The sequence below is a fragment of the Talpa occidentalis genome, unplaced genomic scaffold (assembly GCF_014898055.3).
Source record: "Talpa occidentalis isolate TD23 unplaced genomic scaffold, MPIMG_talOcc4v2.1, whole genome shotgun sequence".
NCBI lineage: Eukaryota > Metazoa > Chordata > Mammalia > Eulipotyphla > Talpidae > Talpa > Talpa occidentalis.
In genome coordinates this window covers 86,167,374-86,192,527 of record NW_026555331.1, presented here as the reverse complement: position 1 = coordinate 86,192,527, position 25,154 = coordinate 86,167,374, and the positions used below count along the sequence as shown (strand labels likewise).

Below are 25,154 nucleotides of genomic sequence, written 5' to 3'. Positions count from 1 at the left end.
GATTAGAGAGCTGTGGGTTAAGAGGGGAATGAATTCTTGTGTACAGACACTGGAAAGAGAATCTCACTCTTCTGTCTTCATTTCCAGCAATGGACGAATAATAGTGTTGGAGTTTTCATCTTCCCTTCATTAGTAAATAGAGCCATAACTATTTCTCCAGTGGTTTCTCATTAACTCAAAATGTTCCCAAACAACCTCACACTTGTGTCCCCCCTCAGTAAATCTAACCTTTTCTTCCGACTTCTGACTTTTCTTTCTCCCCTGCTTCTATTAATGAATTCATCCCCTTCTCCACATCACAAGATTTATTCTTAAAAAGCATCAGAGAACTGAAAAAAAAAAATCCTCCTTTATAGATTTGACAAAGCCTAGAGATCCTATCAACAGAATGACCTTTTCCATTCTCTCTCCCCACTGCCCTTTCCTCCTGGTCTGCCTCCTTACCAACCTCTTAACTGAGATGGCATGTCTGTTCCTCCAGGGAAGTCTTCTGTGACTGCTTGCTGCCTCACACCACCCCCCATCCCAGCCCACAATGCAACTTTTATGCGTCATACTATTTTTTCCCTTTTAGATTATTTACATATCTTTATCCCATCCTTGAAGCCTGGTACTACTTCTTTCTCATGCCCAACACCTATCATAACCTAGTTCATAATGGGTGTTCCATGTAGTTTCGCTACTTTGAAACCTTTAACTCCTAACAAATTTGAGCAGGGGACACACTGTTTCCAGTTTAAAAGCTTTTAACAGTTCCTTGTTGCCAACCGCAGGAATCTCTAAGTCCTTATACCAAATTTAAGGCATTTATGATAAAACTTTCATCTCCCATTTCCTCCTCTCATAGGGCACTCTAAATGGCAACCAAGCTAACCTCGTCATTCTTTCTCCACTGTATCTTTAGATCCTAAATCTGTGCTTTTTCTCAGGCTTAGATAACCTTCCCTACTGTGTACGCATAATTTGTCAAAATCTGCTCATCTTCGCTGGGCTGCAAAGCTGCCTGCAGCCTCTGTAGCCCCGATTCAATCTCCTGCCACCCGTGAGGGTCCCACATGGCGCACAGACCTCTCCTGCCGTGCCCGCTGCTCCCCTCAGCAGTGTATTTCGTCAGTCTGCCTGTTCTGTTCCCCACTCTGGCTTTGGTGATTCTCTCACCCTCCCACGCTTCTGACTGTACCCAGTGCTTGTTTAAATGAATAAATAAATCTTTTTAAAAAAATCTGCTCATCTCTCTAAGATGATCCCAAAGCCAGTTCTCAGAGAAAACATTTCCAAAAGCATCATGACTTTTTTGTAGCATTACTAACATCTCCAACACTGTACATGGATGGAATCACTTAAGTGTTTCTTTTGCATTTAATTATATTAGTTTTGCCCTGAGAATTAAAGGAAGTTCCCATAGACAAAATAATAGTAATAATGATAATAATAAGCAGCAACAACAGTCCATGTTTTCTATCACCCACTATTATTCTGTCTCAGATACTTGATGTGCTTGCATCCATCTATCTAATCCAGTTCCTGGCACTTAACATCCTCTAAAAACATAAGAAACATCAGACATCAAACGCTAATATAGGCCTTGTTTTCCCCTTTCCCGTCACCAATATTCTCTTCTCAATCTCAGTGGAAAGCTACCCCAGCTCTTCTAAATGTCATTATTCTCACCAAATCTAAAGTAATTGCAGCTCATTAAATTCATGTAAATTCTCTTCACAGCACTTGCTTAATTCAGTGTATATGTTTATTGTGCATTACTTGCTGTAATGCCTATTTCCTCTACCACGGTGTTTATCAGCTTCATGAGGGTACAGATCTGATTATTTTGTTCTTCTCCAAACCACCATTTCTTGAATAATCATTTGACTGTTAAATGGTTTGTAAGCATTTTCTCCATGTCTGCCGGCAATTTTTTTTCTAGTTTATATACTGTTTTTAAAAATAAGAATTTATTCCCCTTGCCTCTTTTTAAAAAAATTTTTTTACATCATTGTTCATTTTTAAACAATATCTGCTTCTCTCCACCCCTTCAGGTGTGGCCCCCATAGAGTTTCCTTCACCAACGCACCCGTGCACAATCACCTCAGACCCTGTGCTCCTCCCTCCCTCCCTGGGATCCCTCTCCTTCCTCCTCCCCTGCAGGATGTCTCTGATTTATAATTGCCCATTTTAGCTTTGTTGTGTTTTGTACTGTTATTAATTTTTTACACTGATGTCTTATTTGGTTCCCCTATATTCCTGCTATAAGTGAAACCATCCAATATTTTTCTTTTTCCTTCTGCTTATTTCACTGAGTATAATTCCTTCTAGCTCCATTCATGTTGCTGTGAATGGCATGAGTTTATCTTTTTTGATTGCTGAATAATATTCCATTGTTTATAGATGCCACATCTTCTTGATCCAGTCATCTATTTTTGGGTATTCAGGTTGTTTCCAGGTTTTACCTATTGTAAATAGTGCTGCAATAAACATAGGAGTAGAGGTGTTCTTTTGAATCAATGTTTTTGTGTCCTTTGGGTAGATTTCTAGAAGTGGAATTGCCGGGACATATGGTAGCTCCATTTTTAGTAGACTGAGGAACCTCCAGACAGCTCTCCATAGTGGTGGGACCAGTTTGCACTCCCACCAGCAATGTAGGAGCATTCCTTTTTCACCACATCCTCGCCAACATTTGTTGTTGCTTGTTTTTTGATATGTGCCATTCTTACTGGTGTAAGGTGGTGTCTCAATGTGGTTTTAATTTGCATTTCCCTGATGATAAGGGATGTTGAACATTTTTTCACATGCCTGTTGGCCATTTGCATTCCCTCTTTGGAGAAATGTCTTTTAATTTCTTCTGCCCATTTCTAGACTGGATTGTTTATTTTGTTTTTGTTAAGTCATGTGAGTTCTTTGTGTATCTTTGTGATCAGTCCCTTATCAGTTGACCAGGGTGTAAAGATTTTTCCCAATCAGTGGGGTGTCTCTCTGTTTTGGTTAATGTCTCTTTTGCTGTGCAGAAGCTTTTCAGTTTGATGTAATGCCAGGTGTTTATCTTTTCCTTGACTATCTTTGCTTTGGGTGATGAGTCTTTGAATATGTTATTGCAATGTATGTCTTGTAGTGTTTTACCTATATTTTCTTCTATATATTTTATGGTTTCAGGTCTTATGTCCAGTTCTTTTATCCATTTTGACTTGATTTTTGTGCACGGTGAAAGGTAATGGTCTAGTTTCATTTTTTTTTTTTTTTGCATATGGTAGTCCAGTTTTCCCAGCACCATTTATTGAACAAACTGTCCATGTTCCATTGCATATTCTTTGCTCCTTTGTCAAAGATCTGTTGTCCATATAAGTGTGGTTTTATTTCTGGGCCCTCTATTCGGTTCCATTGGTCTGTGTGTCTGTTTTTGTTCCAATGCCAAATCGTTTCAATTATCATGGCTTTGTAGTAGAGCTTGAAGTTTGGAAGTGTGATACCTCCTTTCTCCTTTGTTTTCCTCAGGAAGGCTTTGGCTATTCATGTTTTTTTTTTTTTTGTGATTCCATATGAATTTCATCAGTTTTTTTTCTATTTCTTTGAAGAATGTCATTAAGATTTTTATTGGAATAGCATTGAATCTGTATCTTGCTTTTGGGAAGATAGAAATTTTAACAATGTTAATTCTTCCAATCAATGAGCAGGGGGTGTCTTTCCATTTCTTTGTGTCTCCTACTTCTTTTAACAGTGTTTTATAATTTTCTTTGTATAGGTCTTTCACCTCTTTTATTAGGTTTATTCCCAAATATTTGATTGTTTTTGTTTCAATTATAAAAGGAATGGTTTTCTTGATTTCTTCTTCCTATTGTTTGTGTATAGGAAGGCTACTGATTTTTGTATCTTGATTTTGTATCTTGCTACTTTACTGAACTGGTTGATTATTTTGAGTAGTTTTTTGTGGAGTTTTTAGGATTTTCTATGTATATTATCATATTGTCTGCAAACAGTGGTAGTTTTACTTCTTCTTTCCCTATCTGGATTCCTCTTGTCTTTCTCTTGTCTTATTGCCCTGCTAGGACCTCCAGTATTATATTGAAGAGCAGTGGTAAGAGGACATCCTTGTCTTCTTCCTGATCTTAAAGGAAAGGCCTTCATCTGATGGCAGTTTTTAACTTTAAATGTTATATAGTTAGATCACTTCATCTTCCATCATGGCTTTTTAAGTTACTATTTACATATTTTTATTTGTTTCCTCGGAATATGTTTCTGAAGGTGAAAAAAATTGAATAGACACCTAAGGATCTTGCTGCATTTTGTCAAATTGTACACACTTAGTCCTTTGGCAAAAGTGTGAATTGCATTCTTAAAGTTCTTCCAGTGACCATATGTTACTAGATTTTGCCAGACAATCTGGATAGAATTCACTCAATAATAGGTATGAGTGTCCCTTAAAATTTCAGGAATTGGGTACCTCAGAGAGGGATTCTGTGTTTAGCACTGTCCTGGGTACTTATCCACCACTAGGGTAAGTTTGGTATATTCACTAGTCCATTTCCATCAAAAAATTTCATGACCCCATCATGGTTTACTTTTACTAAAATGAATGCACTGACCTATCCATACTCACTGACCTCAGATAGTCTTTTTTGCTTGTCTTTTGTAGCAACTGGACCAAGATCTGTGATCAACCCTGTGATCACAGTGCCACTCTCTTTCCAGGTCACACTCTCATCAGGGTAATATATAGCATCTTAGCCAACTGGGTAAACAACTTGACCTGCCTATTCCAGTCCAGCCACCATAAGTGTTGCCAATTATAACAACAGTTCCTAACATAGAGATGTGACCTAGAAGAATGCAATGCTCTATGAGAGTAACCTGGTAAATATTTTTGGACAGGAGGACATGGAACAAAAGTTTAATGACCTCAGTTCACATTCAGTCCTTAGCCATCTCTGTGAACATCATATGACTTCATCTGATCTTTAATCATCCCACAACACATAAGGAGTAGTGCTGGATGATGAGTCCAGTCTTCAATAAACTCACAGAAATAGGGCTTTCCTAAATTAGGTTTGCCTGTAATCCATCATATACATTACCTTTCCTCTGAAGATTAGAGTATAATTCTTTGTGTTTATATGCATGGCACAGAGATATATGGACATGGGTGTATATACATTTATGTGTATGCATAAGTGTATGTGTGTGTATGCCTATTCTAAATCCCACAGACATGGTAAAAGAATAGATGCTTTTCTGGGTTGTATTTTTTTTTTATGTAATACAGAAAAAAGGAATGGATTTTTACCATAAATTTACTTGTATAACACTCTGACCAGAGACAGTTTAAATCTTTTTGCTTCATACACTCTTTCTTCTTTTGCTTTTGCTTCAGTGAGCTTTGGAAATAAGTAATAAATGATCCAGAGTACTATCTTCAGATACTGGATTCCAGATATCTTCAGTTCTAGATTCAGAGTAGTTGCTTCAAAACCTGTCTCCGAGGAGATCCAATTTGGAACTACGTCCATGTTTACAAAACTGTGTGAGCAGTGACAAAGTAGGGTAAAAATCACAAAGCTGTATCACACATGGTACCTACTCTGATGTCATCCAGGGGCGCGTTTCAAAGAGGGACAATGTAAGAACACAAATAGCTACAACATAGAGTCATAGTAACAATATGGGAAGAGGTAATCATAAAAGACCCAAACAGATACTTTTACTGGATATATTTAAGGGTAGAACAGAGGCGCAGCAGTTGAGCGCTGGGTTGCGAAGCTGCCCGCAGCCTCTGCAGCGCCGGTTCAATCCCCGGCTGCTCCCCGGCCACTGGAGGAGGGTCCCGCATGGCGAGCAGACCTCTCCTGCCGCCCGCTGCTCCCCTCAGCAGTGTACCTCAGTCCCTCTGCCTGCTCTGCTCCCCGCTCTGGCTCTGGTGAATTCTCTCACCCTCCCGCGCTTCTGACTGTACCCAGTGCTTGTACAAATAAACAAATAAATAAATAATAAATCTTAAAAAAAAAGAGAGACTTATTTATTTATACAAGAACCGGGGTACAGGCCAGAGGTGCAGGAGGATGAGAGGATTCACCAGAGACAGAGTGGGGAACAGAACAGGCAGACTGACTGAAATATGCTGCTGAGGGGAGCAGCTGGGACACAGGAGAGGTCTGCTGCACCATGTGGGTCAGTTCCCTGGCCGGCAGGGGATTGAACTCCTATTGCAGTGACTGGTGATAGCTTGATAGCGCTGTGTCTTTAACACGTAGGCCACCAGGGAGGCCCTGATGAACAGAATGTTCGGAGCAAAAATTTGGACAACGGGCATTTCACACAAGGGGCGTCAGAATGGGCAAATTCTCGTGAGAAAAAGAAGGTGCATCAAATCATAAATTGATTTTTTAATTTCAATTAACAAATAAACCTAAAAGAGATCATATTACTGGATAGAATCCTATTGATGGCCTCTTATCGTCACAAGAAAAAGTAATTATTAGGGGTAGCTCTATGAGTCTCAGGAAAAGGAACTTCACATTTTTAAGTGATCTGTTTGCTAGCAAAGAGCTGTCCTTTCGCTGTCCAATCAAATAGAGGACTATACTTTTGAATGTAGTTGATTGGCTACTGTAAAAGCCCCGCTTCCGAGCAATGACCAATGAGCTCCCGAAGGCCAGATTCTTGGAAATAGTTTCTGGCCAGGAATGCGTGACATTGAGACTGGCTCTCACTTGTAAACAAGGGCAAGCCTGGGCGGCCCCTAGCCCACGCATTGCGGGGGCACCTGTCTCAAGTACCTGATCTTGAACCCACTTTCCCACAGATGTCCCACTTCAGCTTCCTTCCATTCCCTTCCTCCCCTATCCCCCCTCACAGCTCCTGCACGGGCGCCAGGCCACTCCCGGTACCAAGGCCATGGGCGGGACCCAAAGTTCTTAGTCTGAGCGGATTGGCTCTGCTCTATTTTCTGGACGAGACTTCAAGTCCCAAAGACTCCTCCCCTAGCTGAGTTGGGGGTTGGGGGGCGGAGGGAGTTAGGGGGCGAGACAAATAAAACCACAGGAGGCGGCAGGCTGTGTCAGCACGCAAACTTGAGTGCCATCAGCTCGGCTCGCTGCTCCTGAGACTCACTGCCCGACTGCTCCACCTCCAAACCTCGGTCCCGGGTTTCTGGGCGGGCCGGGTGCGGGCGCCTGCTCACCAGCACACCTGCCTACTCGACCCCAGCCAAACCCGCTCTGCCCCTTGCTGGTTCCCAGATCGTGCTCCCTGAAGCCTGCGCCACGCAAGCCTCCCCCAGTTGAGCCAAGCCCCGTGGGCATCAAGATGAAGGCGGCCCGCTTCGTTCTGCGCAACGCCGGCTCGCTGAGCAGCGCCACGCTGGTGCCCCGCGAAGTTGAGCATTTCTCGCGCTATAGCCCGTCCCCGCTGTCCATGAAGCAGCTGCTGGACTTTGGTGAGCCGGGACTTAGGACGCTGGCTGGGGTTGCAGGTGCAGGGAAACTGCCTTAACTTTCGGTGCGGGGAGGGTTGCGCTCCTCGCTGCAACAACTGGGTGGGCGCGCCTTGCTGCTGAACCCTAAAGTCGCCTTGCCAGCGCGCCTTGCCTTTTCCAGATTTGTCTTCTTTCTGACACTTTGTGCCAACAGGTCAAGTCCACTTGCAGTCCTGCTGATGCTGGATGGTTTGAGCCCACCTTTCTCTTTTTCTGTCCAAAGCTCCCTGTCAAAGTACTTTTTGCTCTCAGGCACCATTCAACATGAACTAGAAACTTTTACCCCCTTCTTCACAGCATAGTTCTTCCTGGAGAGGATTCCTAATGTAAACTACCCTCAAATTAATCGATATCTTCGCTAACTTCCACCCCTCCACAGGGCACTTTTCATTGCATTCCCAGCAGATTTGTCTCATTACCTGTATAGTTTTCCATACTTTGTGTTGCTGCTGCAAATACTTACAGACTTTCTTTGGCAGTCTTTTGAGGAAAGTTTCAAGGATTTAAATGTGATCATCACATCTTGAAACATTACGACTCCCACCTCACCCCTACAGGACCTACCCCAATTTCATGGCTATATTTTGAAGTATGTTGTCTCCTTGACATTGTATTGTTGCCTGAATCCTGCACTATTTTGTGACTTCTAAGAGCCATGCGGTATTCTGAATTCTTGAAAGTGAAACCTCTTCAAAAAAGAAGAGGTCACTGTATTGGTCACTTTTAAAAAAAAAGAGAAAAAGACAATGACGATGCCCGCTTCCAAATTATCTATAAATAGTGGCAGCCCAACTGAGGGTGAAATATGATTTTATAATATATGTGTGTGTTCAATATTGGATAGTGCTATTCAAATATATCACTTAGACATACTTCCCCTCCCCAACCTAAATTATTATTATTTATTACAGGCTCAGAAAATGCATGTGAAAGAACTTCTTTTGCATTTTTGCGACAAGAATTGCCTGTGAGGCTAGCTAATATCCTGAAGGAAATTGATATTCTTCCTGATAGATTAATAAATACCTCTTCAGTACAGTTAGTAAAAAGCTGGTAAGTGGTGAACTATCTTAAAACAGTCTCTATTTTTAAGACAGTTATCTGAATAGGAATTCTTATGATATATTAACACAAATGAAAAATAGGTTGTCTGAACAGTAACTTTATATCTATTTTCTTTATATCTATTTTTAATAGATATAAAGTTTTTTTTGTTAATTTAGGTTTATCAAAAAAAATTTAGATTTATCATAATGGCAGTTAGAAAACCATAAAGGCATTTTTACCATGAAAAAGTAGATACTTTCACAATTTACTTTTAATCAAAAGTACAGAGGAAATATGAAAAATATGAAATATGAAAAATAATTGACAGTTGCAATATTTGTTTTATACTTCAAATAATAAAAGATACTTTGATATTACAGTTACAAAAGGAACAGACTCAAATGGTTCTATATAGAGAGGGTCTAATCCTTGTTATTTTACAAACCAGTAACAGCAGGCTCTGGGTTCTAATCCTTCTCTCTGCCCCTTCCAAGTTGTGGACTCCTTGGCAAGGATTCCTCCATTTGTTATTGAGAAGGAAAAAAAGTACATATCTTAAAGGGATATTTGAATGTAATTAAATAGGTAACATGTAAAAAAAAAAAAAACAACAACACCTATAACAGTGCCTATCACACAGCTGGCACTCGGGAACTGTCAATTATCATCTCATTTTACAAGTAAGGATAAGGAATTGGTGGGGGTAGATAGAACGAGTGTGTGCAATATGTCAGGTACGTACCAAAGACTCCACCTAATTCAGATTGCACAGCTTTTTGTTCATAGATTCATAAAATATATCTGGTATACAAATACAATCTGAAATACACATTCAGTCCATGGTGTTTACTGCTATGTTTAAGATTTCTATTACCCCTATGAAGAAAACAGTAGAGAAAAAATGAAGTTTTTCTTTAAAAATCATTTTTTAATGTTTTTGCTTTAAAAAACAAAAACATTTGTCAAACAAAATACTGATCTGCCAAACAAAACTGAATACTGATCTGGAATCATTAAAGAACCAAAATATTAAGTTACAAAGTTTAGGGTTAAAAGTTCTAGGTTTTTATTTGTAAACATTATTTTTCAAGTGTCCTGAACCACAACTCCCTCACTTTACAGGTATATCCAGAGCCTGATGGATTTAGTGGAATTCCATGAGAAAAACCCAGAAGATCAGAAAGCATTATCAGAGTAAGTTCTGTATATTAGAAGAAGTGTCTAAAACTTTGACTATGTCCAGACATACTCCTAACATTCTTTTTTAGTCTTAAACTAAAAGAGTTCCAACTCTGAATAATAACTACCTCCTTACAAATGACAAGTTTTGGCTTGCTGGTTTTTTAGAAGTGATCAAAAAATGATACAGTATAAAGAACTGAAAAGGAAATCTGCTTTGACTATCAATCTAGTCATGTGGTTAGGTTCGCAGGATTTATTATTTTATATTATTAATAAATGTCACTATCAGAAATTAAACATTTTCCTTCTAGCTATAACAGTTCCTAGCTGTAAGAAATCTTTTCCTGATCTGACCAAAAAAAATTAAGTTTTTTTCACAATGGCATTTAAGGGTCATTTTCAATACTATTTTTTAAAATATTACTTCTTAAAGAGAGCAGACTTAAAGAACCCCTAGATTAAATAAAATATGCCAGTCACAAAGCTGGTATTTCTACATGTGCGCTACAAGCAAAATAAATCTATTTATAAAACTATCTCCATTCTATTCTCTAGTGAAAGAACTTATAGTGAGAGCCTTAATAAAGCTTTATCACAACAGCTTATTACTTGATATTCTTTAGATAGGTACTTTAGCTTTCTTTGACATAATCTAAAGAATATGAATGAATGAAACTTACTTTAACTTTCACTAACTATAAACGTTTTGCTTAGTTTTATAGATGCTCTCATCAAAGTTCGAAATAGACACCATAATGTAGTCCCTACAATGGCCCAAGGAATCATAGAGTATAAAGATGTCTGTACAGTTGACCCAGTCACCAATCAAAATCTTCAGTATTTCTTGGATCGATTCTACATGAACCGCATTTCCACACGGATGCTGATGAACCAGCACAGTAAGTTAGCTTGTTGTGGTCATGATATATAGAGATGGGGGTCGATTACAAGCCATGCTAGAAGATGTTTCCCTAATTGTCGGTCACATTCTTTCACAATGCTAGTTCAATTCATTATTACAATTTCAATAACAATATATTTTTTCCCCAACAGTTCTTATATTTAGTGACTCAAAGTCAGGAAACCCAAGCCACATTGGAAGCATTGATCCAAACTGTGATGTGGCAGCAGTGGTCCAAGGTAATTTAGATTTCTGCCTTTCCCTTATTGAAAAAATACATTATATGATTGACATATTTATAGTTGAGGTGACTCTGAGTGAATTTATAATAAGAGCATTCCTTTTATATATTTATAAATACTGTCAGTAAGTGGTTTGATTTTGAGTCAGGAGTTTAAACACTCATGTATAATATTATGAAAAATCCAAACGCCAGTGGCTTATGTGCCATATTCATATATATTTAATCTCTGCAGTGTGCATATACTTATTGCTACAATTACATCTTAAATGGTGCCTTAATTTTTCTTGAATACTATATTAAAAAATATTTTGCCTATACATATACCTGTACAGTAGTGAATACATTTAGGATAGTATATACCCTGAAGATCAGCTGAAAATTTTACTTGGAATACATTCATTTCATCATTATGAAAAAAAAAAAACTTTCTATTCCAGATGCCTTTGAGTGTTCAAAGATGCTTTGTGATCAGTATTATTTAACATCTCCAGAATTAAAGCTCACACAAGTGAATGGTAAGCTGTAAATAAAATATACTTTAATCTATGGAAAATTCAGTATTCTCTCAATAGGATTATGTTTTGTAAATACAAAGCTACTTTTGTGTTCATTTTTTCTGTTCCAAACTTGCCTAGAATTTGTATACTTTTTTATTTTTGAAGCCAAGGTTTTTTTAAATCTCAACTAAAAAGCTGCTGTTGAGCACATTCACTTGCTAATGACTAAACATAAGGAAGAATAGTCTGGACAGATAATTTGGGGATTAGAATAGCAACTCAGTTCCATTACCTTAGATCAAAGATTGCTTAGTATAGAATATGAAGGATAGGGAGGTCAGAAGTAGGGGTAATCACTTGAGAGAAGCAACCCAAAGAGGTACTCATAATATGAGCAAAAAAAAACTTTAAATTGCACTCTAAGAAACAAGCCAATCACAGAGGACAAATACTGTGTGATTCCACTCATATGAAGTATCTATAAAAGTGGAGCTTCTAAAAGCAGAGAGCAAAATGGTGGTTGTTAGGGGGAAATGAGGTGATATTATTCAATGGGAATTCAAGTTATGCAAGATGAATAAATGTGAGCTATCTGCTGTACATCTTGCTTACAGGTAACAGCATTGTGTTATGTACCCCAAAATTTATTAAGTGGGTAGATCTCATGTAAGTGTTCTCACCAGATTTTTTTAAGTTACACTTTAAGTATAGACCATTATTTAAAAATCAGAGCAAACTTAAAAGCTTTAATTCTAAGGTACATGAAAAGACAAGGTCTTCCCTCATTGACTGAATGCAAAGCACTATTTTTATCTTATCCCATAGTTGTTCTTCAAATTAAGACAGTATACTTAAATAAAAATAATCTTTTCCTTTCCATTTAAAGTGAGTATCAAAAAAAAAAAAACAAAAAACCACAAAACCAAAAGTGAGTATCTCTTCCAAGTCAGGGTTATATAGGAACAATGTTTGTTGGCTGTGAGAGTGAAAATCCAGTTGTTTGCAACTCCAAGTAGCCTAACTCATGGATTGGGACTGTGCTAATATAATTGATTGCTAAACTAAAAATAGGAGTACAAATAAAGATTAAAAAATATCTGTGATCATTTAACAGTATTGTTGCATAATACTGTAGACAAGCTATTTGAACTCTTTGATGAAATAAAGAAGAAACTGTGCCAGGCCTTCTGTTTGCTGATTCAAACTTGCCAAGGCCCAGGACACCAAAGAATAATACTTTTGTTTTTCTTTTCAAACAGTATTATGAAGTTTTTGTTTCCCTGTTTTCCTTAGCTTCTTGGTGAAATTTAAGCATAGCTAGTCTGTAAGATAGAAAGTTTGTTTGATACGCAAATCAAGAATAATCAGATGTGTTTTTGCACTATGCATTAAAAATAGGAAAATTATAGCTTGCTTAATTTCAGTGTTATACTTCAGACACATTTATTTTTTTCTCCCTTTTAAAAATGCCTTTATTTATTTTCATTTTTTAAATTTTGTATATTTTTTACCTCATTCTTCATTTTTATACAATGCATGCTTTCTCCTCTCAGGTGTAGTCCCCATGAAATTCCCATCACCAGTCACCCATGTGCCATCACCATGGTTGCTTGTGCTCTCCGCTCCCCAGTTTTGACCCTACTCCCTCCCCCTCCCCTGCAAAACACCTCTGATTCATAGTTGCCTGTTGATTTTGATTTTTAATTTATAATTACTTTTTTTTTCCCTGATCCCTTATTTGGTTCCCCTACATTCCTCCTATAAGTGAAACCATCTGATATTTTTCTTTTTCTTTCTGGCTTATTTCACTGAGCATAATCCTTTCCAGCTCCATCCATGTTGCCTTTAGTTTTAACTCTGAAATTGTCCAGGATGCAAAGTTTTGAAAGTAGAATAAACAATCCATGTAATCTAATTGATGGAATCTTTGTTGCGTGGCTCATGCAACTTTGTACATTTACAGAGAAAGGTAAAGATAATCATAGAGCACTAGGTAGTAACCTTAGTTACTATCCTAAATTACAAAACCTTATTTTGAAAGTAAGCCAGTTGTGTTTACTGTTAAAGATGGAAGGGTCTTGAGGAGGATTTTGGAGAGAGGAGGATGGGGAATATTTCAATCCTGTATAAGCCTAAATTAATCAGACAGATAAAGAAGCTCATTTTACTGTATGTTCGTTTCCAAATCTAAATGTTTAATTTTTTTCTAGGAAAATTTCCAGGCCAACCAATTCACATTGTCTATGTCCCTTCTCACCTTCATCATATGCTCTTTGAACTATTCAAGGTATGCCACTTCACAATAATTATAATACTGTTTTTAAAAAAATTCACTTGTCACATTTTAATATCCTTTATAATTCCCATTACACAAGAGCTTCACTACCTCTTCCTAATCATGCTTCTTGGCTCCTAAGAGAAAGAAGCTACCATGTTTGAAGGATACATGCAGTTCCTTGTAGCATCATCATCTCTTTGAGTATGCAAAATGTGATTCATGATGTCTCAATGCTTCCTGTTCCTGTTATTTCTTCAGGTGTGCAACAAAGCACTAGTCATTCATGCCTTACTTAAGGGAGGTCATGGGGTGACTGCTTCAGTGAGTGAGGCGTTATTATCTCCACCCCCACAGACTATTCTAGGTCCACATCTAGAGGGTCAAATTTGGAATTACCTTAGGTGGAAATGCTGCAACCCTACGACTAAAATATAATCAAAGGACAGTCAGTTCCTTCAGTGATCTACTTTAATGAGCATCTGACTCATCTGGGAGTATTGCTGAAATGCAAACTGATTCTATAGGTGTGGAGTGGGGCCTGAGGGTCTGTATTTCTAAAAGCTAAAGGTAGAATTGCTGGCCCACAGGCCTTACTCTCCATAGCAAGCCCAGAAAGGGGCAGGGGATGCTAATCACACATCTCAAGCTAAAGTTGCAACAGAATCACCTGGGGGGCTTGTTAAAACATAGATTCTCAGACTGTGCTCCAGAGGTTTTGATTCACCCACTTGCAAATACTCAAGTCAACCGCATTCTCAGAGCTAGCTGATGTTACTCATTTGGGGTAGCAAGGTGCTAAGAATCAAATCCTTTCCTGGATTCTAAGACCAAACTAAATCTCTGAACTTACACCAAAAGCTAGAAAAGCACTTGAAGCCTTGAGGTGTTCCCGAGATCCCTGGACTACAGAAGAGAAAGCATAAAAAAGTGTAATCTGATTCTGATATAACTCTTTTCAAAGAAATATACTACTCTTAACTTATTCTAATACTAGTGCAATTGTACTTCAAACATCTGGTCTATTTTATTTCACTTCATCCAATGATTAGACCTTAATATTACAAAGAAAGCAGGAAGCATGGAACCTACCAGAAGGAGGTTAGAGAGGAAAATGGGTAAAATAAACCAAGACTTCACCTATATGAGATTCACCCGGTTGTCTAACAACTTAGATTTTTTTTCTGTTAAAGGACAAAAGATACCTTTTCAGTGATTTGATTTATTTTTAAATTGAATGGTCCAACTCCTTGAGTTATTTTGCCATCATTGGTAAAAGTTAAGATGATAATCAAATGTAAATTGAAATTTAATTTAGAATTATTTACTATCCTTTTAAATAGTAACAACCTTCTCCCAGCAAATTTTATAAAAGCCAATAAATTGGTTCAATGAGTCACTGTTCATTTGTTATATAATCGTCTTTGGTGCTTGGATGTAAAATGTAATGGAAAGACAGAAAAGAGAGAGCCAGGAAATGGACTATAAAAACCAATTTCTACATTTAAATTAAGCTTACAAATAAGAACTTGACAGCCAGCAGAATTGTTTTTCCATTAGACATTCCTCCCAGGAGCTATACTGCACAGTAAATGAATATTTTTCATTATACATCCTGCATGACACATTCATAAATGGCTATTTACAGAGCTGTTTTTCTGCTAACTTAAAAAAATATCGGAACTTTGAATTGCCCTCTGTGTTGCTTTTATTTTAAACATAAAAAACATTTATTGTCCCTCATTCTTCTGTCATGGAATTTCTTATCGCTTTGTTTTCTTTAGAATGCCATGAGGGCAACAGTTGAACACCAAGAAAATTGTCCTGCCCTTACACCAATTGAGGTGATTGTTGTCTTGGGAAAAGAAGACCTTACAATTAAGGTAAACATTTTCTGTTTTTTCTTTGGAATCATTTGAGAGGATTTAAAAGAGTCAATAATAATAAAGCTCTCGCTTGGAGAAATAGATCCAAGTCCTGAATGCCAGGCAGCTTTTAAATGAAGGAGAGACATTTTCATATAGACAGATGCACACTGGTTTTAATATGTTGGTCTGATGATGTGTTTGTTTGTTTAAGATCTCAGACAGAGGAGGTGGTGTTCCCCTGAGAATCACTGACCGCCTCTTTAGTTACACATACTCCACTGCGCCCACACCTGTGATGGACAATTCCCGGAATGCTCCTTTGGTAAGATCAATTGTATGGCTAAATTCATCCAAACACCTAGTTCTAAATGTCGGCAAGTATTTGGCAAGATAATAAATTTAACTAAATTAGGCCTGAGGGGTGTGAAAGAATGATAAAGCAAGTTACACATCGTGAAATGGTTCTACAAGAGGTCTCTGATGAGCCAAGCCGTAGAAGCGGTTAATATTTACCTAGGTTCTAGTGTCAGGGAGGATAATACTCCTCCTTACAGGTTATATTCCAATAATCATGTCCATCGCCTTATCAATAACTGATCTTTCCCCTCCAGGCTGGATTTGGTTACGGCCTGCCAATTTCTCGTCTCTATGCCAAGTACTTTCAAGGAGATTTGAATCTCTACTCCTTGTCAGGATATGGAACAGATGCGATCATCTATTTAAAGGTATCTTTGAATTCAGTAGAAAGAAAAATAATATTTGAGAAAAGATTACTTCTTTTATAGCCCTGAATTCTTGTTGCTCAGTTATTCTTTCTTTTTTTCTTTATTGAGGGAACTTTGTTTTACAACACTGTATATGATTTAGAGGGATAGGTTCACACTTCCTCAGATGTGTTACCTCACCACACCCTCTATCAAAGCACCCATCGTTCTTTACCTGAGGCTAGTGGGTCCCCTTCTCTCTTTGTCCCCACCCCCAGCCGCCTCATTACTGCAGTGATATTTTTAGGGTTTCAACAGCCCTGAGTTTTATGGCTCACAGTGAATTCCCCAAACTGGGTTAACGCAAAAAATAACCAGAAATTATTCTGTCTTTTGTTTGTTTATGTGTGCATACACCATTAATATTTAACACGGTAATTTACTAAAAAGGAAACAAGGTTAGGCCACCTGCCTTAAGTGAAGCAAAATTGTTTCCCAAGAAGTACATTAATTTCAGAGTGAGGATATGCTCATGTGAATTTTTTTAAGACAACTTCTTTTGGCATTTGTGAGAATGGCTGCATTTTGTTTTATTTAAACCTGTGGGAAATGTATGCAAATTTTGTTCCAGCCCAGAAAACTATTGATATCAAGATATTCAAGACCTTAAGCTGACCTTATTAGAAATCCAAAGAAAGGAAAGCTCACTGCTCACAGCTGTCAGTGCGATGGCAGGCATTTCCTGTTTAAACTTTTAAATTTGGTACATGTTTTTCCTATTGCTGGTGAAACCTCAATTTGTTAAGGTCACTGTCCTCATTCTGTTAATCATTTGTCAGCTATTTGGACTGAAAATATATCTAGGCTCCCATTTTGTGTAAGGGAATTACAGGTTTCCGTCACTTTCTGAAAGTAGCGTGTGTCTACACAGCCTTTCGTAAGTTGAAATGGCATAAAATGAGATGCAATTACCATTAATTTATATGAAATATGTTTTGAGCATTCCCACAACCCAGAATAACCAACCAAGCTTACCAAATAAGACAAATAAGACTTAAAACAATGCTAATATATAGTAAAAACAGGAATATTATGATAAATGCATAGCCTAGACAAAGTAGAAGTAATGTATGTACAACGCAGTCTCACTTACCAGAATCAGAGCGTGTGCACACTGCAAGGCTGAGAAGTGGTCATGAGGGAGGTTTAGGCGGAGTCCGAGATTAGGGTGGTGGGAGGCCCAGGAGACTGGGATGCTGGAGACAGAGGAAGTGTGTCATCTATGGACATCTTATTGTCCAAGGAGGTCACTAACATCTACGCCCTCTTCTATAGCCGCTTGTGCCTCTCTGTGGAAGATTGAGCTTTATCATGTACTGTGGCTGATGTAAAGGCTTGAAATAGGATAGTATGCTTGACTGCTTAGTCTCACACACTTTTCTATCAAACAACTCTACTTGTAGTCACTCAAAACATCCTGAAAACCTGCCCTAAACTGAAAATTAACATCATACTTAAGTGCCATCATCACACACTGTCAATCACAGTGGAAAATCTAACGCAAGTGCTTCTCCTTGAGCTCCTGGCCAACTTCACTTTGGGGCAGTTGTTGCCTATTGTATCAGTTTCAGTTACATCCAGGTTATGCTAAATGTTAACACTCGCAGGAGCTCTCTTTAGGCTTTTCTGTTACTTTAGGACATATCTTATTAAAATGCACAAAATAAATAGGGATCAAGAATAGATGATCACAGACACAGGTCAAACCTATGGTAGACTGATGCTTCTTGGATGCTGAGTGTAGTTCCCCGGGGAGGAGTTTGGCCTGTTGCTCTGTGCGAGAGGGTGTGGGGTGCCTCTGTAAGAGCTACTGTAAAACACAGGTCACTGCTCTTTGCTTTTTAGCTTTTGTTGTAAAAGCAAAGATCCTCTTCTGATTTCTTTTGGTTAATGAAAATAGGCACATAGATACATCTCATGTAGGTCTTTTATAAAAGTGAAGTGACACAGCTCAAACTTTCAAAAAGCGGGAGATTATAATTGCCAAATGATCTTTGACCATCTAAAATAGTTAATATATTCTTTTTAAAATGAACAGAAGTCTTCAAAGTATTGGGAAGGAATCTTTTAATAGATTAATAATTAGGACTCTCACTTTATCACAGCTGCAGAGGTTTTTCCTGCAAAGAATAGCTTTGCTATTCAGCTCTGTCACATCAGCAATATCCAGACAAAGGACACATAAATATTGAACATAAATCTGATTTCCTAATTTGTAGTTGTTTATGTATTATTTTAGCTCCTATAGGGTAGAATTCACTTTGTTTATTTTCTTTTATACAGTGCCTAGCATACTAAGGGCTCTGGTGTGCTCATATAAGCAAGCCAATTAAAAGAATATACTTGAATTTTGGAATACTTACCTCAACCTTATTTTGAATAATCACTTCAAGCTCAAATTAGGCCATGAATAATTTCCCTGGTTTGATTTCCCCCCCCCCTCTTCTTTCAGGCTTTATCTTCTGAGTCTGTAGAAAAGCTTCCGGTCTTTAACAAGTCAGCCTACAAGCATTATCAGATGAGCAATGAGGCTGATGACTGGTGTATCCCCAGCAAGGAACCAAAGAACCTGGCAAAGGAAAAAGTGGCTGTGTGAAAAGGGACACTCGGGGCACTTTAAGGGATCAAAGTGGGTTTAGCCAGTGCTGCTTCCTGAATGTTTGCGTGTGAACTCACTTCCTCAAAAACAAACAACAGCAACAGAACTCTTTGATGAGAACACTAAGTCAAAGAGGAGAAGAGCTGGTTTCTGTGCCCGGGAGAACACAGTGCTGGACTGTAGCTTTTAACTTAGAGTAACACTTGAGTTTATATCACATCCTGAAAAAGAAAGAACTTCAGTTTTCTCTCTCTTAGTCAGCAAGAATGGAGAAAGGGGTGAAGATACAGGCCAGCAGTTTCTAATAGGTCACTATTTTAGACCTCTGCTTAATGGTGTAAGCTATGGGTATTTATTGATTAGCAGGTGTCAATATACCAGTATTTTCTTGTCATTCAAAGGTTTAGGGCATAGTTTACACTGTGTGTAAATCTTTATATATATATATCTGCTCTAGGAAGGAAAAGCTGGTGACTGATGTTCACTTTGAATGAATGGAAATGTTTTTAATTCAAAGTTACAGCTCAGGCATTGGACCTATGTGAGAACGCAGAAGAATACTTCTGATAAATACGGCCCCTTTATTATGCTGCTTTCCTGTTCACAATAAATGAACACATATTGCTGAGTGCCTAGTCTTGGGCAAATTTAAAAATATGCACTGAAAATTCAGGATGTTGACAGTTGGAGAGAGATAAGAATTGCCAAAGTGATAGCAAAAATCTCTTAACCTTGCTTTGTTTCTAAAGAATCAGTAGATGAGAGAAACTAAAATTAAGGAAAGAAATCATACATCCAAGACCTAGGTCAGTAGGAAGGATTCTTCTTTAGCCTACAGTGGTGGCAATCCAAAGACAACCACTTTCTAGGTTTAAAAAGATGTATTTTGGATACATTTCATTATATTCTCTACAGTCCACCATTAACCTATCTATTAAAAAAAAAAGAAACTACTTATCCAGTGGTTCAAGAATATTATAATTTAAAAAATTCTTGGAAAATTTTAACAACCTGTGATTAAGAGGTTTTCATGGCAGGATGCTTTCATTTCTGAATTACTGAGACTGAGATATAATGAATGAAAGCTAGAATGTATATGGTACTTTGGGAGAGTTAAGGAATAATGTGCAGGTTGACAGACCAATCTAGCAGATTACTCTTGGAGAAGAAAAAGAAGGGAGGGAGGGAGGGAGAGAAGCAGAAGGCAGGCATCGAGCATATTTCCCACAAGTCTCAAGAAATTATCTATATTTTCGTGGGTAAATGGCCAGAAGATTGAATTGTTGTCTTTCAAAACAGTATGACTTCTTTAAACAGTTCTCACTCTTGCAAGAAAATAGGCTTTCATGAGATAATAAACTCATTTGTGTCAGCTAATGCTTAAACTGAGATATATTTTCTGCATTGTAAAATAATCAGTACCATCTCTAGGTTAAACTTAACATTTGTTTTTAATTTTGTTGTGGCCTAGTGTTGTGGTGATGGTAGTGGCCATAGAAGCCTAAAACTATTTGTTTTGTGGATTTCAAATTTTACCATTAGCAGTCCTAAAAGGTAACTTTTATTGATTATACAAAACTATTTGACTTTTCAATGCTGAAATTTAGACATTTTCACATGTAAATAATTGTGTTTACCAAAGATTTAAAGCAGTTGATTAATTAACCCAAACACTGTGAACTATCTTTGAAACACTAGAGGAAAAGAAATGTTAATATCTCAGTAACATCAGCTGTGTAAGTGGAGTTCTATAAATAGAAATAGTATCGATATTTGTGCAGTCTATAGAAGAACTTTGATTCCAGTGGATGGATTCTAATTATTCAAGCAAACTTAAATTATTAATGTGTAATTTGTGTTTTTGACTGTAGGCTATGTACAGAGAAATGTGATGATTTTTATAATAAATATTTTTTATTATAATAGCAAGTATAGATGTGAAGTTCTTTTCTCAAATGAATGACAAACTATTAAGAAGAATTTGAGGTAATGGTCTTCTTTGCTTCCATTCAAGTCTTATTCATCTATGTGTTCATCTATATAAATTATCTGCATACATCTGAAAGTACAGAAAGCAATGTAAAACCTAAATTTTTAAACAAAAGATAAATACTTTATGGCAATCCAGGAACTTCCAATTGTCCTTTGCCTCATTGTTCTTGTCCTGATAACACACAGTCCAGTGTATGTTTATCTACATGTATTCAATAACCACTTTTGTAATGCATATATTCTGTATTTGTTTTTGGAAAACTAAAAGATTCAGTGTCTTCATTTAACTAACAAATATAGTAGAGTACAAAAATAATGACCTAGATAATTTAGTTTTTCTAAACAATTTCTGGATTAAATATCTGAATATAATGAAACAGTAAGAAGACAGAAATTTCTAAATTAAGTGGTGGTCTGTTTTATCTTTGCTATCTTTACACTGTCCTTAACTAATTTAATCCCACCTTATCTTTGTATAACATCCTTTGCCAACATCCAAAATGCCTTTATTATTAAGTTTTACAAGTGAGAGAGACCAAGAGAGGGAGACACTGATTAGAAAAAATCATTGCAGTGAGTTTTCCATAAATAAATTCTAAAATCTTGTCAGAATAATTGAATTTGAATTAAGACATGCCTATCATCAACCTAAGGCACGAGACCCTCAGGAACCAATGCCCTTCTTCAATGACACTCTACTTGACTACTTTCCATTCCTCTGTTGGGGCAGTAATGCACCATGTAGCTAAAGAAAGCTGCGCGCACACAATTTAGCTATACCGTGTCCTTGTATACCACTGCTTGGGAGGGGAATTATTACACTCCACAGACTAAGAACCTTCACCAACATGTCCACTGAACCTCAAGATTACAAGTCCCACCATTCTCATGCAAGCACCAACATCTTTTTAACTCAAATCAACATGTCTACTTCAGAGACAATTTTTTAAGTTCACAAAGTCAGCTGAATTTTCATCAAAATTATGTTTAAACCATTTCTCAAAAAAAAATGGATTTGGTTGGAAATGGTAAGAGCATTTAATTTCAGCTACAATGGCATGTGAGAAGAGAGCTCATTGTGAACTAGTGGCTTGACCACTGAACTTGGCATATCATTTCTTTATTCTCCTACTATACTTCCAAGCATTACACTTACACTAGTGTGACAAATATCCTTGGATCTCCAGGTCAATTATTCTGTACTGGTGAAAGAACTAAGAGACTTATAATTTCACAAGAGCTTATATAAAAAGTCCCTTAAATCAGACATTTAAAGCAAAAAGATTGCATTTCTATTAGCGTTCCATTCAACATACTTTCTGATTTTTCACTTTTCACCTTAAATCATAGTTAATTAGGACTCAATAAACATTCACTGGATAAATACATGAATAAACTTCTGCCTATAGACAGCTTCCCTACACTTGAGGGCAGATTAGAACTCTGTTAAACATGTACATAAAGTTTTATATCACTTTACATGTTGAGATATTTGAGAAGTTTTAGAACATTGTAGAAACTCTGGACTACTTTTCCAACCAGTTAAATTACAACTGCTCTCTGTTTTAGGTTGTTCTCCACTGGTGATCTTTGGCCAGTGAAAATTATCACATATTTCAAAAGAAATTAAACAATGGGTAGAAGTTATTATTAATAAGGACATGTCCTGAGCAAATGGGTCAGTGTTATAAATTTTATAAGTATTCCTCCTTCTCATCCACCTTGGACTCAAATGAAAACATATTACCATCCATATTTCATGACCCGTTAGTGGAAATACACAATTGTCTTTTAATGAGATTTTGCAGTTCCTACCCAAGTGCAAATAAACATTAAAATCCACTCAAAACTAAAAGAAATGTCAGTAACCCTGAAAACATGTTGAATCTCTTAAATGATGTGAAAATGATGGGAGCTGTCAGTAACAAATTCAACAACAAAATAATAAAGTTTATCAATGAATTATGACGTTTTCATATTTACTGCTACCATTTAATGTAATGAAAATAACACAGAACTAGTTGTCAAATAATGCAATATAACTGGGGATTATTTATTAGCATACTGTTTTCCACAAATGTAAAAGGATTCTTTAATATCTAAGACAGATAGTCTATTGAGTGGCAAAGTCTTGAGTTTTTATCAATTCCATTAAAACTATGCCCTTTGATGTGTTTTTAGGCCCCAAAAACAGCTTTGATATTTAGTAGTCTTTTCAACTCAATCTTTTTTCTCTGAAATTAATTTTTAAGGATAACAAACATTGTTTGGAATTTTAAGTGTGTGGTCTGAAAATAAAACAAAAAATGAAAATAAAAGCCATACACCATGTTCTTGGGCAATTCTAGATTTGTATCCCAGCTCTGCCACCTCTGCCATGGGAAGTTACATAACTTCTCACTGCTTAGTTTTCTGATCAGTGAAAAGTGGATAATATTATAGTATTTTCCTTATAGAGGTACTGTGAAAATTAAAATGTGTTAACATAGGTAAAGCATTAATAATAGTCCTTAGCACATAATAAAATTTATATAGATATTAGCTATCTCACCATCCTTCAGATGGGATGCCATACAGTGTGATCATGGAATACCAGTGATAGCAACAAATTTGCTCTAACATACGCTGGGATTAGACTTTGAGGTCAAAGTATAGTTTGTGACCCAAAACTGCTGAACAAGGTTGAAACATGTTCAAGCAGGGGTCAAAACCCAGACCTTGATCTCATTAGTAGTGCTGTCCAACCAAAAACTGGGTGGACAGTGGGACCGTGTGTTCCCTAGGGAGACCTGTTAACTCTTTCTGGCCTAGCAGGCCACACCTCCTTGAATATAGAGAAGCAGACTCGCTACACATTGTAAATAAACACACAGAAGGCTTAACACAGCACTTTGCCTAAAGCACATTTTCAGTGATTGTTTGTGGAAGGATGAAAAGAGACTTAAGTCATTCAAGGAACAATTGGGCTTCAGTTGTTCCCTGGGCAGTCTCTTTCCCCTTCTAAATATCATATTTCATCTTGTGAAAGCAGAGCTCCAAGAGATAACATAAACAAGCAGACACATGGTCTTTTAAAAGCTTTTGAAAAGTTTCCTGGCTTGTGGGAAAGTAGAGAATGTTTCCTTATTTTTTTCTTCGAGTGTCTGATAATAGTTCTTTGTAGGTAAAAATGCATCCTGCATTCTGTATGGAATTAAATGTGTTTCTTATTTTTACATAATTCAGATAGTTGCAGGCAGGATTTCACTTAAAAAGCACTAATTTGGGAAAAATTATTTTAGGGGTAATCTGTAAGTTATAACATTTACTTGATTTTTCATAAATTATACTATTCAGTGACCACAGATATCTATTTCATGTATTAGAATAGAAATTGGTGTCATTATATTCTCTTCTCTCTAACCCTGTGTAAATTAAATATTAAGTAGGAGAAAAATTCTTAGAACATGCTATATGCCAAGCATTTTTCTATAAAGATTTACATTAAATAATTCATTTTTTAACTACTTGGCACAAATGGACATCTTTTCTCCTCTTAACTGTGATTTATTATCACCCACCCAGTTTACACATAGGAAACAGAGTCACAAAGTCCAGACAGTTGCCCCTATTAAGGGAAAGAGCAGGGATTCCATCCAATAGCGTATATACCAGAGTCTCTGCCTTGAAGAAAGTCCCTCTTTGAGGAATGCAGCCACACCAGCAAGTCAGTCAGTCTGAGGTCATGCAAATCACCAAGTAACCTACAGGGGAGGGGTGCCAGGACCCATTGGCACTGAGCCTAACAGACCAGCTGCAGACCCCTGAACTTCTTTAGGCAGATATTACCAGAAGGCCCGAACTACCTGCCAAAGCAATAGGAACTTGGTTGTTAGACCAGTTCTCACTGTCTGCTGGATAATTCTTACCCATTCTTCAGTCATTGAGGCAATTCACTTATTTAGTAAGCAGTCATCGACAAAGATTTCTCAAGCAACCACATGCTGCCAGGCAAAAGGCATAACATAATGAATCACAAGGATTCCTAAGTTCAAGGACATTATAGTCTATTTATAAACATAAAAGTTAAATTAGTAAATATTTGTTTTAATATCTGTATTTATTCATATTATCCTTAGATACAAGATTTCTGGAGCAGGGATTAACTATTTGTACTTACTTATAGTAAAAAGTGTCAGCTCCCCTACGCCAAACATCACCTTTCTAAAGTGATGCAATGAGACCAGATATTACCTTATACTTAGTGGGGTCTGTAAGGCAAAGAATCTAGAGTTCATACAGAAAACGGACAACTGTCCCTCTTCCCTTCCTGAGACAGTGAGAGAA

At 37.2% G+C, this 25,154-nt stretch overlaps 1 protein-coding gene across 1 annotated transcript; it reads left to right on the top strand.

The window, feature by feature from the left end:
• The first annotated feature begins 7,011 nt into the window (after positions 1 to 7,011).
• PDK4 (pyruvate dehydrogenase kinase 4) lies at positions 7,012 to 20,034 on the top strand. The gene is made up of 11 exons (XM_037508132.2): positions 7,012 to 7,420; positions 8,371 to 8,512; positions 9,629 to 9,700; positions 10,403 to 10,587; positions 10,742 to 10,828; positions 11,271 to 11,348; positions 13,541 to 13,617; positions 15,390 to 15,488; positions 15,685 to 15,795; positions 16,085 to 16,198; positions 18,690 to 20,034. Exons 1-11 carry the CDS (start codon positions 7,291 to 7,293, stop codon positions 18,831 to 18,833), a joined length of 1,239 nt encoding a protein of 412 aa, XP_037364029.1. The 5' UTR covers positions 7,012 to 7,290; the 3' UTR covers positions 18,834 to 20,034.
• Positions 20,035 to 25,154: the final 5,120 nt, after the last annotated feature.

What these genes read in the sequence shown, in the direction of transcription:
- PDK4 (XM_037508132.2), top strand. Translation starts at nt 7,291, where the DNA reads ATGAAGGCGGCCCGCTTCGTTCTGCGCAACGCCGGCTCGCTGAGCAGC. An exon ending in AAAGCTCACACAAGTGAATG is followed by an intron (nt 11,349 to 13,540) that starts GTAAGCTGTAAA and finishes ATTTTTTTCTAG; the next exon opens with GAAAATTTCCAGGCCAACCA. An exon ending in ATTCCCGGAATGCTCCTTTG is followed by an intron (nt 15,796 to 16,084) that starts GTAAGATCAATT and finishes TTTCCCCTCCAG; the next exon opens with GCTGGATTTGGTTACGGCCT.